Source organism: Oncorhynchus gorbuscha, linkage group LG16, assembly GCF_021184085.1.
Source record: "Oncorhynchus gorbuscha isolate QuinsamMale2020 ecotype Even-year linkage group LG16, OgorEven_v1.0, whole genome shotgun sequence".
Lineage (NCBI taxonomy): Eukaryota > Metazoa > Chordata > Actinopteri > Salmoniformes > Salmonidae > Oncorhynchus > Oncorhynchus gorbuscha.
Window position 1 is genome coordinate 78,272,166 of NC_060188.1, and position 11,814 is coordinate 78,283,979.

The 11,814-nt window shown below is 41.8% G+C and overlaps 1 protein-coding gene across 1 annotated transcript; it reads left to right on the forward strand.

Moving 5' to 3' along the window:
- The first annotated feature begins 5,084 nt into the window (after positions 1-5,084).
- Positions 5,085-7,549, forward strand: LOC124000419 (protein phosphatase 1 regulatory subunit 3B-like). Its single transcript, XM_046306767.1, has 2 exons — positions 5,085-5,393; positions 6,466-7,549. Exon 2 carries the CDS (start codon positions 6,513-6,515, stop codon positions 7,353-7,355), a length of 843 nt encoding a protein of 280 aa, XP_046162723.1. The 5' UTR covers positions 5,085-5,393; positions 6,466-6,512; the 3' UTR covers positions 7,356-7,549.
- Positions 7,550-11,814: the final 4,265 nt, after the last annotated feature.

The window sequence follows — 11,814 nt, forward strand, 5'->3', positions numbered from 1 at the left end:
ATTTACAGACGCGCCCTTGATCGGCAGCTCCTCCTTTGTAGGAATTCTCCAATCAGAGCTCAGATATTGGTCATGTGATCAGTCTGTTGTTTCAAAATATTTAGGAAAATATGGTGACCATTTTTTGAGCAGTAGCGAGAGAAAATCAACACCCATGTTGGAGTGAAATGTTGTCCATTCACTTCTCATATGTTTCTTCACTACGATATTGAAGTGACAATGCCCTCAAAGACACATGTTTGTTACCAACATACCAAAATACATATTTTGCTGCAAAATACATATTCTACCAACATATTAAAATACACATTTTCATAAAAAATGTTATTGATTAATGTATTAATACTATTTCAGTCTTCCACAAGATATAGTCCCAACACAAATCTGGGGTTGCTACCCAAGCCAGCGGGTCGTTCGTTCTATCGGTTCGGTTGGCAGAGACGCGACCCAGTTGTTCAGTCTTTTTGTTCTGTATCTATGGACGCGACCCAGTCGTTCGTTCTAAATGTTTCATTGCCATACTGGCTGGCAATGTTCTTATCCCTTAGTTGCTAGCTAGCTAACTATGGCTAACTTACAGTCATGTCAAACAGTGCAGCCAGAATAACAACAAAGTAGCTGCATTTGCATTTGTCTAAGCTGTTTTCTAATGACATCTATTTGGATACATCCATAACAATGAGCTAATGATGTGCGATTTCACCTGCCGTAGGAAATGTGCTCTCTCGTCAGGACATTGTTGTTCAGAGGGGCTAGCCAACAACAGAGCTAGCACAATACCTTCAAACTGAAGCTGGAAAGAGCCTACTAGCTGCACTTCGTTTCATTTGACCTGTTTTCTATTGATAGTCCTTTGTATATATCCATAAAAAATATGCTGATTCATGATTTAGACTGGCTGAGAAAAGCTGCCTGCCTGTCTCATCCCAACTCCCAACACATTCCACATGAATATAGGACAGCTAGAGATATAATTTGAAAATTGAAATAATGTTGCAAATATCGGAGAGACAGGCAGCAAGGTTTATACAAAATCTCTGCTGTTGAAAACTAAATGTTACTCTGAAAGAAATGTGAGATAATGAATAGATGCTTTTTATAGTGGAGATCAAGTTTATATATTGCCTGGCTGGGCTGATGAGATAGTAGATTGCTCAGTTAGATGGAACAGAGTAAATAGGCATATAATGGCATAGATTTAGCCTGTGGTAAATTGTAGAATAGACACTGGCTAGAATGCGGTTGTAAACCAATCAACATTCAGGATTAGACCCACCCGTTGTGTAATATATCATAATACGTTAATACATACATACTGTGTCCAAGGTGGCGCGCATGCTAATTGATTAGCATGCTAACTGCAACCCATGCTAAATCAATGGGACAAACAGGCTAATTCGCTAGCTAGCTAGCCATGAAGATTTTACATGTTTTTTTCCGTTTTAGATTTGTTTTTTTGGATGTTTAACTAGCCGGCTAGCTTTATGAATACCATTTACACTTCATAGCTTAGAATTGAGAGTAAAAATGTGTCTAAATCTAGTTATCCTTATGTCTGCATTGCCATTTGAAAGACAGTAAGTTGAGTGGTTGCCCAAAGCGAGGGTAAAACCAATTTTTTGCTTGTACTGTATGTTAGTTACTAAACTCAGCAAAAAAGAAACATCCCTTTTTCAGAACCCTGCCTTTCAAAGGTAATTTGTAAAAACCTTCTTTGAGAACGGTTTAAACACTGTTTCCCATGCTTGTTCAATGAACCATGAACAATGAATGAACATGCACCTGTGGAAAGGTCGTTAGGACACTAACAGTTTACAGACGGTAGGCAATTAAGGTCACAGTTATGAAAACTTAGGACACTAAAGAGGCCTTTCTACTGACTCAGAAAAAAACAAAAGAAAAATGCTCAGGAACCCTGCTCATCTGCGTAAACGTGCCTTAGGCATGCTGCAAGAGGCATGAGTACTGCAGATGTGGCCAGGGCAATAAATTGCACTGTCCGTACTGTGAGACACCTAAGACAGTGCTACAAGGAGACAGGTCGAACAGCTGATCATCCTCGCAGTGGCAAACCATGTGTAACAACACCTGCACAGGATCGGTACATCAGAACATCACACCTGCGGGACAGGTATAGGATGGCAACAACTGCCCGAGTTACACCAGGAACGTACAATCCCTCCATCAATGATCAGACTGTCCACAATAGGCTGAGAGAGGGTGGAGTGAGGGCTTGTAGGCCTGTTGTAAAGGCAGAACCTTACCAGACATCACCGGCAACAACGCCGCCTATGGGCACAAACCCACCGTCGTTGGATCAGACAGGACTGGCAAAAGTGCTATTCATTGACGAATCGCGGTTTTGACTCACCGAGGTCGGATTCGCGTTTATAGTCGAAGGAATGAGCGTTACACCGAGGCCTGTACTCTGGAGCGGGATCGATTTGGAGGTGGACGGTTCATCATGGTCTGGGGCGGTGTGTCACAGCATCATCGGACTGAGCTTGTTGTCATTGCAGGCAATCTCAACACTGTGCGTTACAGGGAAGACATCCTCCTCCCTCATGCGGTACCCTTCCTGCAGGCTCATCCTGACATGACCCTCCAGCATGACAATGCCACCAGCCATACTGCTCGTTCTGTGCGTGATTTCCTGCAAGACAGGAATGTCAGTGTTCTGCCATGGCCAGCGAAGAGCCTAGATCTCAATCCCTTTGAGCACATCTGGGACCTGTTGGATCAGAGGGTGAGGGCTAGAGCCATTCCCCCCAGAAATGTCCGGGAACTTGTAGGTGCCTTGGTGGAAGAGTGGGGTAACATCTCGCAGCAAGAACTGGCAAATCTGGTGCAGTTCATGAGGAGGAGATGCACTGCAGTACTTAATGCAGCTGGTAGCCACATCAGATACTGACTGTAACTTTCGTTTTTGACCCCCTCCCCTTTGTTCAGGGACTTATTATTCAACTTCTGTTCATCACATGTTTGTGGAATCTTGTTATGTTCATTCCAATATTTACACATGTTAAGTTTGCTGAAAATAAACGCAGTTGACAGTGAGAGGACGTTTTTTTGTTGTTGCTGAGTTTACATTCCACTACATATGTGGCAGTCAACAGGCAACAACAAGCTATATGAGATGAGTAATTAAATGGGGAAATTTTGTTTTAAGTTAATATATGCTTCATCATTGGTCCAGTGTATCATACCCCACCTCATTGCCAACAACATTGCTTGGCAATATTGCTCAGCATTTACTTAGAGTGCATAGGGGAGACCGGGGCTAAATGGTCGGAGTTCTAGCGGCTCAATTCTGCTACAGGTGACCAACGCCTTTCAAAGTTTGTTCCATTATGGGGATACAAAATGTCAGACTTCCCCCCTACATGTCAACTGCATAAACCTACATGTGATCAAAGGTCATGCTTCTTTTGATGAAGTTGCTGCAGTTGCTTCTCACCGGAAGCACTATGCAGCCATCGCCTGACTTGTGGGAGGCACTGTATGTCAACCACTCAATAAGATGTTTTTGTTGGACCCATGTGAACGTGACCAAAGCTGGAGTGAATAAGGAACAAACTTTGGCCTGATTCATACAGTTGAAGTCAGAAGTGTAGATACACCTTAGCCAAAAACATTTAAACTCAGTTTGTCACACCCTGGCCATAGAGGCTTTTATTCTCTATTTTGGTTAGGCCAGGGTGTGACTAGGGTGGGCATTCTATGTTTGTATTTCTTTGTTTTTGGCCGGGTATGGTTCTCAATCAGGGACAGCTGTCTGTCGTTGTCTCTGATTGAGAACCATACTTAGGTAGCCTTTTCCCACCTGTGTTGTGTGGGTAATTATATTTCTGTGTGTGTTTGTGTGCACCCCGGTCTTTGCTGTTTACCTGTTTGTTTTTTGGTTGTTTCGGTTTCACTTTCATCAAAAGATGTGGAACTACATGCACGCTGCGCCTTGGTCGATTTATGACAGGGAGTTTGAGGATAGCGAGCATGACACAGTTTTTCACAATTCCTGACATTTAATTTGAGTAAAAATTCCCTGTCTTAGGTCAGTTAGGATCACCACTTTATTTTAAGAATGTGAAATGTCAGAATAATAGTGATTTATTTCAGCTTATATTTATTTTATCACATTCCCAGTGGGTCAGAAGTTTACACTCAATTAGTATTTGGTAGCATTGCCTTTTAAATTGTTTAATTAACTTGGGTTAAACATTTCGGGTAGCCTTCCACAAGCTTCCCACAATAAGTTGGGTGAATTTTGGCCCTTTCCTTCTGACAGAGCTGGTGTAACTGAGTCAGGTTTGTAGGCCTCTTTGCTCGCACACACTTTTTCACTTCTGCCCACAAATTTTCTATAGGATTGAGGTCAGGGCTTTGTGATGGCCACTCCAATACCTTGACTTTGTTGACCTTAAGCCATTTTGCCACAACATTGGAAGTATGCTTAGGGTCATTGTCCATTTACTTGTGTCATGCACAAAGTAGATGTCCTAACTGACTTGGGGCAACCCTCTCCTTCAGCCTTTTTATTTATAGCCACTGATTATTAGGGCTGGAAATTGCCAGGGACCTCACGATATGATGTTATCTCAGGTGCCGATACAATATGTATTGCAATTCTCCAGATTCTGTCACACCCCCACTTGCTCTCCTATCCGCTTACCCTCTCCAGCGCTTTCTACTAACCACCGGTTCTGGCAACTGATTATGCACACCTGCTCCCCAGTTAACCCAGTGTTCCTAGGCCGTCATTGAAAATAAGAATTTGTTCTTAACTGACTTGCCTAGTTAAATGAAGGTAAAATAAAAACAAAAATAAATATGTTGGGCTACAGGTGATAATGCTTATTGCAAAACAGCATAATCTGATATGGACCAATATGTTATTTGGTTTAATGCTATTATATTGAGATTATGTTTTTATTTTCATTCATTTTGGAGTAGAATGTCCTTTGAAAAAGTCACCGGAACTGACGGCCTCACAGTCGTTCTACAAAACCATATATCCACTGTCTCGAACCTGCCCCATCATTCACCGAGCATTCCTTCACGGCCTACTGTGATTGGCTACAGGTACACGTTCACGTGAAACCAGCATGTTTTATTTTATTTATATACCCTGTGAACCCAGTATGGCGTTTAAAGCAACGAGCCGGTGGCATGACTGAAACTGGGTACAGTTCGTGAAATTGCGACAGGTCATTGGTTTGTAGCAGTTATAGAGTAACATTGCTGCAAAAGTGATATATATACCTACATTGTAGCCCACATATAAACGACACGGAAGAGGAGCTTTTACCGCTGTTGACCGTGCAATGGTGATTTCTGACTGGTAGACTTACCCTATCGCTTAATTAATTGCAAATATTTCTAACAAACTGCACAAGGTAAGCTTGTTTCTTGACTGAATAAAAATATAACTTGTGTTAGTTGCTAACCACTCCAGTTTGCAGTGGTTAGTAACCTAGCCTATAACATTGAGTTCAGTTTTTGTTCCATATTCAAAGAAGCTGAAACCAGCGGTATATTCATTACGGAAACCGTTTAAGAACCAAACTGAGCTAAACTCGAACTTCTAGTGGACAAATTCATTTAGCTCCGTCCCCGCTTCGTTCCTTTAGGTTCCGTTTAAGAAACGTTTTGCAAACGAATGGGCAGAATGAATATACCCCTGAAAGAATAGAGCTAAATCTGGCGTAATTTCGAGTCTCGTAGCAAAGGGTTTGATTACTTTTGTAAAAAAAAAAAAGGTATTTCAGTTATTTTTTTTAAATAAATGTGAACATTTCCTAACCAATTTTAGCTTTGTTATTACGGGGTATTGTCTGTAGATTGAGGGGGGAAAACAATTTAATCCATTTTAGAATAAGGTTGTAACGTAACAAAATGTGGAAAAGGTGAAGGGGGTCTGAATACTTTCCCGAATGTATGCTGCCTAGTCAGATATCAGAGGATTGATGACAGTGCTGCTGCTTCACCACCAAGACAAGACTAGCCAATCAAATGTGTCAACTACATGAAATGTAGTTGTATGGAGAAAGCAAATTCATTGATTGTTTGTTTGGGAAAAATACAAACAGCATTTCAGAAGGCTATAAATGATCACCTTCCCTTTTTTCAAATGACTACAAATGGTAAAGGCATGATTATTCACCTTGAAAAGGAAGGTTAGAGAATATATTTTGGTAACTTAAACATTGATCTTATACAACATACAACTAGAGGCATGTGATGGCTGTACATAAATCAGGACCTCTGTCAGCTGAAATAAGCTATTTCCTTTAATGAAAGTTAAAGACGCTATGTTTCTCTGTGACCACACATGTAGCCTACTGTTGCATAATGTTTTGTGTGCAAGGAGCATTTGTTCTCTGGCAAACATTGTTTGAAGTAACTTGTCGAATGACAATATTTTCACCACAACTTTCTGGTATGTTTTTTTTCTTTTTCTTCCCTTAGTGTATTTTGCCTTTATCCTCAAGTCCACCAGGCTGATTGAATTTGCCATGCCGCTCTACCTGTGGAACGATGACTTCTGCTACAGGACCCCAAAATCACTGAAACCACTACGACCCTGTCTGAACCCTTGCCTGAGGTTCAAATCCTCTGCTCCTCCTAAGCAGATTAAATCAGAGAGCGCTATTCATGAGGAGAATGGGAAACTCAAAAGGCGAGTGTCCTTTGCCGACCACAATGGCCTGGCCCTCACCAAGGTGAAGGTTTATTCCCTGTTCGACAATGCTATTGACATTCCACTCAACATCACAGATCTGTTCAGCGCTGCGCTCAAATTAACTGAGGACAGACTGGTGCTGGATTTCACCCAGCCCTCTTCTGACTACCTGCTCTTCCGCCAGCGTTTGGAGACCGAGCTTGTCTGCTTGGAAAACTGCATGTTGAAAAAGAGGGCACTGGCTGGAACTGTGAAGGTAAAAAACCTGTCCTTTGAGAAGTCTCTAAAGGTGCGTTTGACCTTTGACACCTGGAAAAGCTACACCGACTTGGAGTGCCATTATGTTAAGGACACATACACGGGCTCGGACCGTGATACCTTCTCCTTCGAGGTTTCCCTTCCAGCTGCACTGATACCACACGAGAAGGTAGAGTTTGCCATCTGCTATGAAGTGAATGGCCAGACATACTGGGACAGCAACCAGGGCCAGAACTACAGGATTATCCGGTCTGCTCTGAAGAGTGAAGGCCAGGGTAGCTTCAGCAGTACCCAGCAGATGCACTCCTTTGATTTGGGAATTCACTTCGATCACTACGGTAGTCCCAGGTGCTCTCATGGGATCTGCCCAGAGTGGCCAAGATATTCAGGATATGAGGAGATTCAACCTTACTACTGAAAAAAAAGTGATTCTGAAAGGAATACTGCAGGATTTTGGCAAGAAGAGTCTTATTAACTCGTAGATACCATTTGTCTCTGTGTGCAGTTTGAAGGAAGTTGCTAGCTAGCGCAATTGCTAACTAGTGTTAGACATTTACATTACATTTAAGTCATTTAGCAGACGCTCTTATCCAGAGCGACTTACAAATTGGTGCATTCACCTTATGACATCCAGTGGAACAACCACTTTACAATAGTGCATCTAAATATTTTAAGGGGGGGGGGTGAGAAGGATTACTTTATCCTATCCTAGGTATTCCTTAAAGAGGTGGGGTTTCAGGTGTCTCCGGAAGGTGGTGATTGACTCCGCTGTCCTGGCGTCGTGAGGGAGTTTGTTCCACCATTGGTGAGCCAGAGCAGCGAACAGTTTTGACTGAGCTGAGCGGGAACTGTACTTCCTCAGTGGTAGGGAGGCGAGCAGGCCAGAGGTGGATGAACGCAGTGCCCTTATTTGGGTGTAGGGCCTGATCAGAGCCTGGAGGTACTGAGGTGCCGTTCCCCTCACAGCTCCGTAGGCAAGCACCATGGTCTTGTAGCGGATGCGAGCTTCAACTGGAAGCCAGTGGAGAGAGCGGAGGAGCGGGGTGACGTGAGAGAACTTGGGAAGGTTGAACACTAGACGGGCTGCGACGTTCTGGATGAGTTGTAGGGGTTTAATGGCACAGGCAGGGAGCCCAGCCAACAGCGAGTTGCAGTAATCCAGACGGGAGATGACAAGTGCCTGGATTAGGACCTGCGCCGCTTCCTGTGTGAGGCAGGGTCGTACTCTGCGGATGTTGTAGAGCATGAACCTACAGGAACGGGCCACCGCCTTGATGTTAGTTGAGAACGACAGGGTGTTGTCCAGGATCACGCCAAGGTTCTTAGTGCTCTGGGAGGAGGACACTGGAAGTCTTATGCGTATCTGCTAGCAGATACCCATAGACTTTGTCACTGTGCTAAAGCTAGTTAGCATTGGCTCGCAAAACTACCTCTAACTTCCTTCATACTGGACACAAACATAAAAATGGCCTTGGGGAAGTAGATAATGGGCCTCATTGCCAAAATCCCAAAGTATCCTTTTAAAGTGTGTTTTTGTTCAAAGGGCTGTTCCAGATCAATTGTGAAAATGTTTAATTTCTTTTAAAATTCACTCAACAGGAGGCCAGTCTTGCCATGCTCGGTGGAACAAAAGCAATAAGAAAAAGAAAGGTGGTGTTATAAGGATATTAAGGTTTTTGGATGGGGGCTATATACTGGATGATCATATTTTCAATGCTTAGATGGGACATTTTACTGATTGCATGACCGGTTTAATAAACAGACATTTCTCAGTGTAGGTCTTTACTGGACCATCTATCTGGTAACACTAATTAATATAATATCCATGTAGTCTATTGAATATGAAATATATTTTTTATCACAAAAAAAGAAACAAAACCAGAGATTATGCATAACTGTCATGAAAGAGAAAAGCGCTATGGCTGATCTAGTTCAAAAAACAAGTACTTGTATAGCTTTTCACTTATGATGATTGATCTGTGTGATGCACATAACATGTATAAATGTCTGAATAATTGGAAGGACAGTGTTTCTAATTATGGATGTCAAACTCAGTGATTTTAAATAATCTATTTGGAACCAAATGTCCATGTCCTCCCAGGTCACATTTCTTGAGTTCTTTAATTTGATGTCTGTTAAGTAATAGACCTCAGAATTGAAATGGGGCCTTCAAGTCACTTCAGGATTTGCACCATACGTTTGTACAAAGTTCATTCTGGTGTAGTTGTGTGTTATTAATTCCTTCCATTTTTAAAGGAGGGAATGGTAGGAATGAATTTGGGACTCAACTTAAGAAATGCACATTTCTGTCTGCTCATGTTTTCATTTACTCCAATTGAAATGTTTTACTGTGTTCTATGCTGCTTGATGTAAATGTCATTGGATATGTTTTTAAAAACGAGTATTAGGATGGATTTTGTAGGTCAGATATTTTATCTTTTTAAGATGCTGTATTATATTGATTTTGAAAATCTTAAATAAATGTTCAGAGATCAATAATATTTTGTTAGTTTAAACTCTTTGAAGTACAGAGGTGGTATTATTACTATGGGTAATATGAAAAGCTTTATGATTACAAATCGCTAAATGATAACGGGTATCTTTCGAAACAACATATCTACTCAGGGTTTTCTAAAACTAACCAGCTTCAGTTAGCTTCACATTCCAGCTCAGGCTTCATCTGTATTACGACAGTGGATATTGCTCGTCCGCCTGCCGCTAACTCAAGCAGGCTTGTAACTGCTCATCCATGTAGCACATGGCTACAAGTATGGGTAAATACATATGTGGAGTTTCTGAAAGTGGGTGTGTCAACAAGGTGGAAGATCAACAGCGATAGGCTGTTAGATGATTTTTATTGATTTTTATTGAGGGTGTTTTTAGTTAACACATTTTTATTGGTCAGTTCCCAACTGAAACAAGACTGTGAGATCTAAAAGACACTATTCTTGATAGATAATCATACTGTCCCATTTGTTAACAAAACACACAAACACCTCACTTAGTCTTAATAGTAATGTTGATGTCAGTTATAAGTCAGTCATAATTTTTATATCAGATCAAGAATAGACTGAGTTTCAGAAGAAAGGTCTTTGTTTCTGGCCGTTTTGAGCCTGTAATCGAACCCACAAATGCTGACGCTCCAGATAATCAACTAGTCTAAAGAAGGCCAGTTTTATTGCTTCTTTAATCAGACAGACAGTTTTCAGCTGTGCTAATTTAATTGCAAAAGGGTTTTTCTAATGATCAATTGGCTAATCCAAGTTTATTTTAAAAGGCTAACACAATATGCCAATTGGAACACAGGAGTGATGGTTGCTGATAATGGGCCTCTGTACTGTACGCCAATAAGATATTCCATTACAAAAATCAGCCGTTTCCAGCCACAATAGTCATTAATAAGGTCTACACTGTATTTCCGATCAATTTGATGTTATTTTACTGGACAAAAAGTGCTTTTCTTCCAGAAACAAGGACATTTCTATGTGATCCCAAACTTTTGAATTATATGGTACCAGGCAACAGCTTGGACAGACCTACTCATTCAAGGGTTTTTCTATATTTGTACTATTTTCTACATTGGAGAATAATAGTGACGACATCAATACTATGAAATAATGCATATGGAATCATGTAGTAACCAAAAAGGGTTCAAATCCAAATATATTTGAGATTCTCCAAAGTAGCCACCCTTTGCTTTGATGGCAGCTTTGCACACTCTTGGCATTATTTCAACCAGATTCATGAGATAGTCACCTGGAAAGCATTTCAATTAACAGGTGTGCCTTGTTAAAATGACATTAGTGCAATGTATTTCCTTAATGTGTTTGGGCCAATCAGTTGTGTTGTGACAAGGTAGGGGTGGTATACAGAAGGTAGCCCTATTTGGTAAAAGGCCAAGTCCATATGACAAGAACAGGTCAAATAAGCAAAGAGAAACAACAGTCCATTACTTTAAGACATGGTCAGTCAATGTGAAACATTTCAAGAACTTTGAAAGTTTCTTCAAGTGCAGTTGCAAAAACCATCAAGCAATATTGTGAAACTGGCTCTCATGAGGACTGCCACACGAAAGGAAGACGCAGAGTTACCTCTGCTGCAGAGGATAAGTTCAATAAATAAAATAAATTTATATAGCCCTTACATCAGCTGATATCTCAAAGTGCTGTACAGAAACCCAGCCTAAAACCCCAAACAGCAAGCAATGCAAGTGTAGAAGCACAGTGGCTAGGAAAACTCCCTAGAAAGGCCAAAACCTAGGAAGAAACCTAGAGAGGAACCAGGCTATGAGGGGTGGCCAGTCCTCTTCTGGCTGTGCCGGATGGAGATTATAACAGGACATTGCCAAGATGTTCAAATGTTCATAAATTACTAGCATGGTCAAATAATAATCACAGTAGTTGTCGAGGGTGCAACAGGTAAGCACCTCAGGAGTAAATGTCAGTTGGTTTTTCATAGCCGATCATTGAGAGTATCTCTACCGCTCCTGCTGTCTCTAGAGAGTTGAAAACAGCAGGCCTGGGACAGGTAGCACGTCCGGTGAACAGGTCAGGGTTCCATAGCCTCGGGCAGAACAGTTGAAACTGGAGCAGCAGCACGGCCAGGTGGACTGGGGACAGCAAGGAGTCATGCCAGGTAGTCCTGAGGCATGGTCCTAGGGCTCAGGTCCCCCAAAAGAGAGAATTAGAGAGAGCATACTTAAATTCACACAGGACACTGGAGAAATACTCCAGTTATAACAGACTGACCCTAGGCCCCTGACACATAAACTACTGCAGCATAAATACTGGAGGCTTAGACAGGAGGGGTCAGGAGACACTGTGGCCCCATCCGATGATACCCCCGGACAGGGCCAAACAGGCAGGATGTAACCCCAC

Bases quoted from the DNA above. Each gene is read 5' to 3' on its own strand.
- LOC124000419 (XM_046306767.1), top strand. From the start codon at position 6,513: ATGCCGCTCTACCTGTGGAACGATGACTTCTGCTACAGGACCCCAAAA.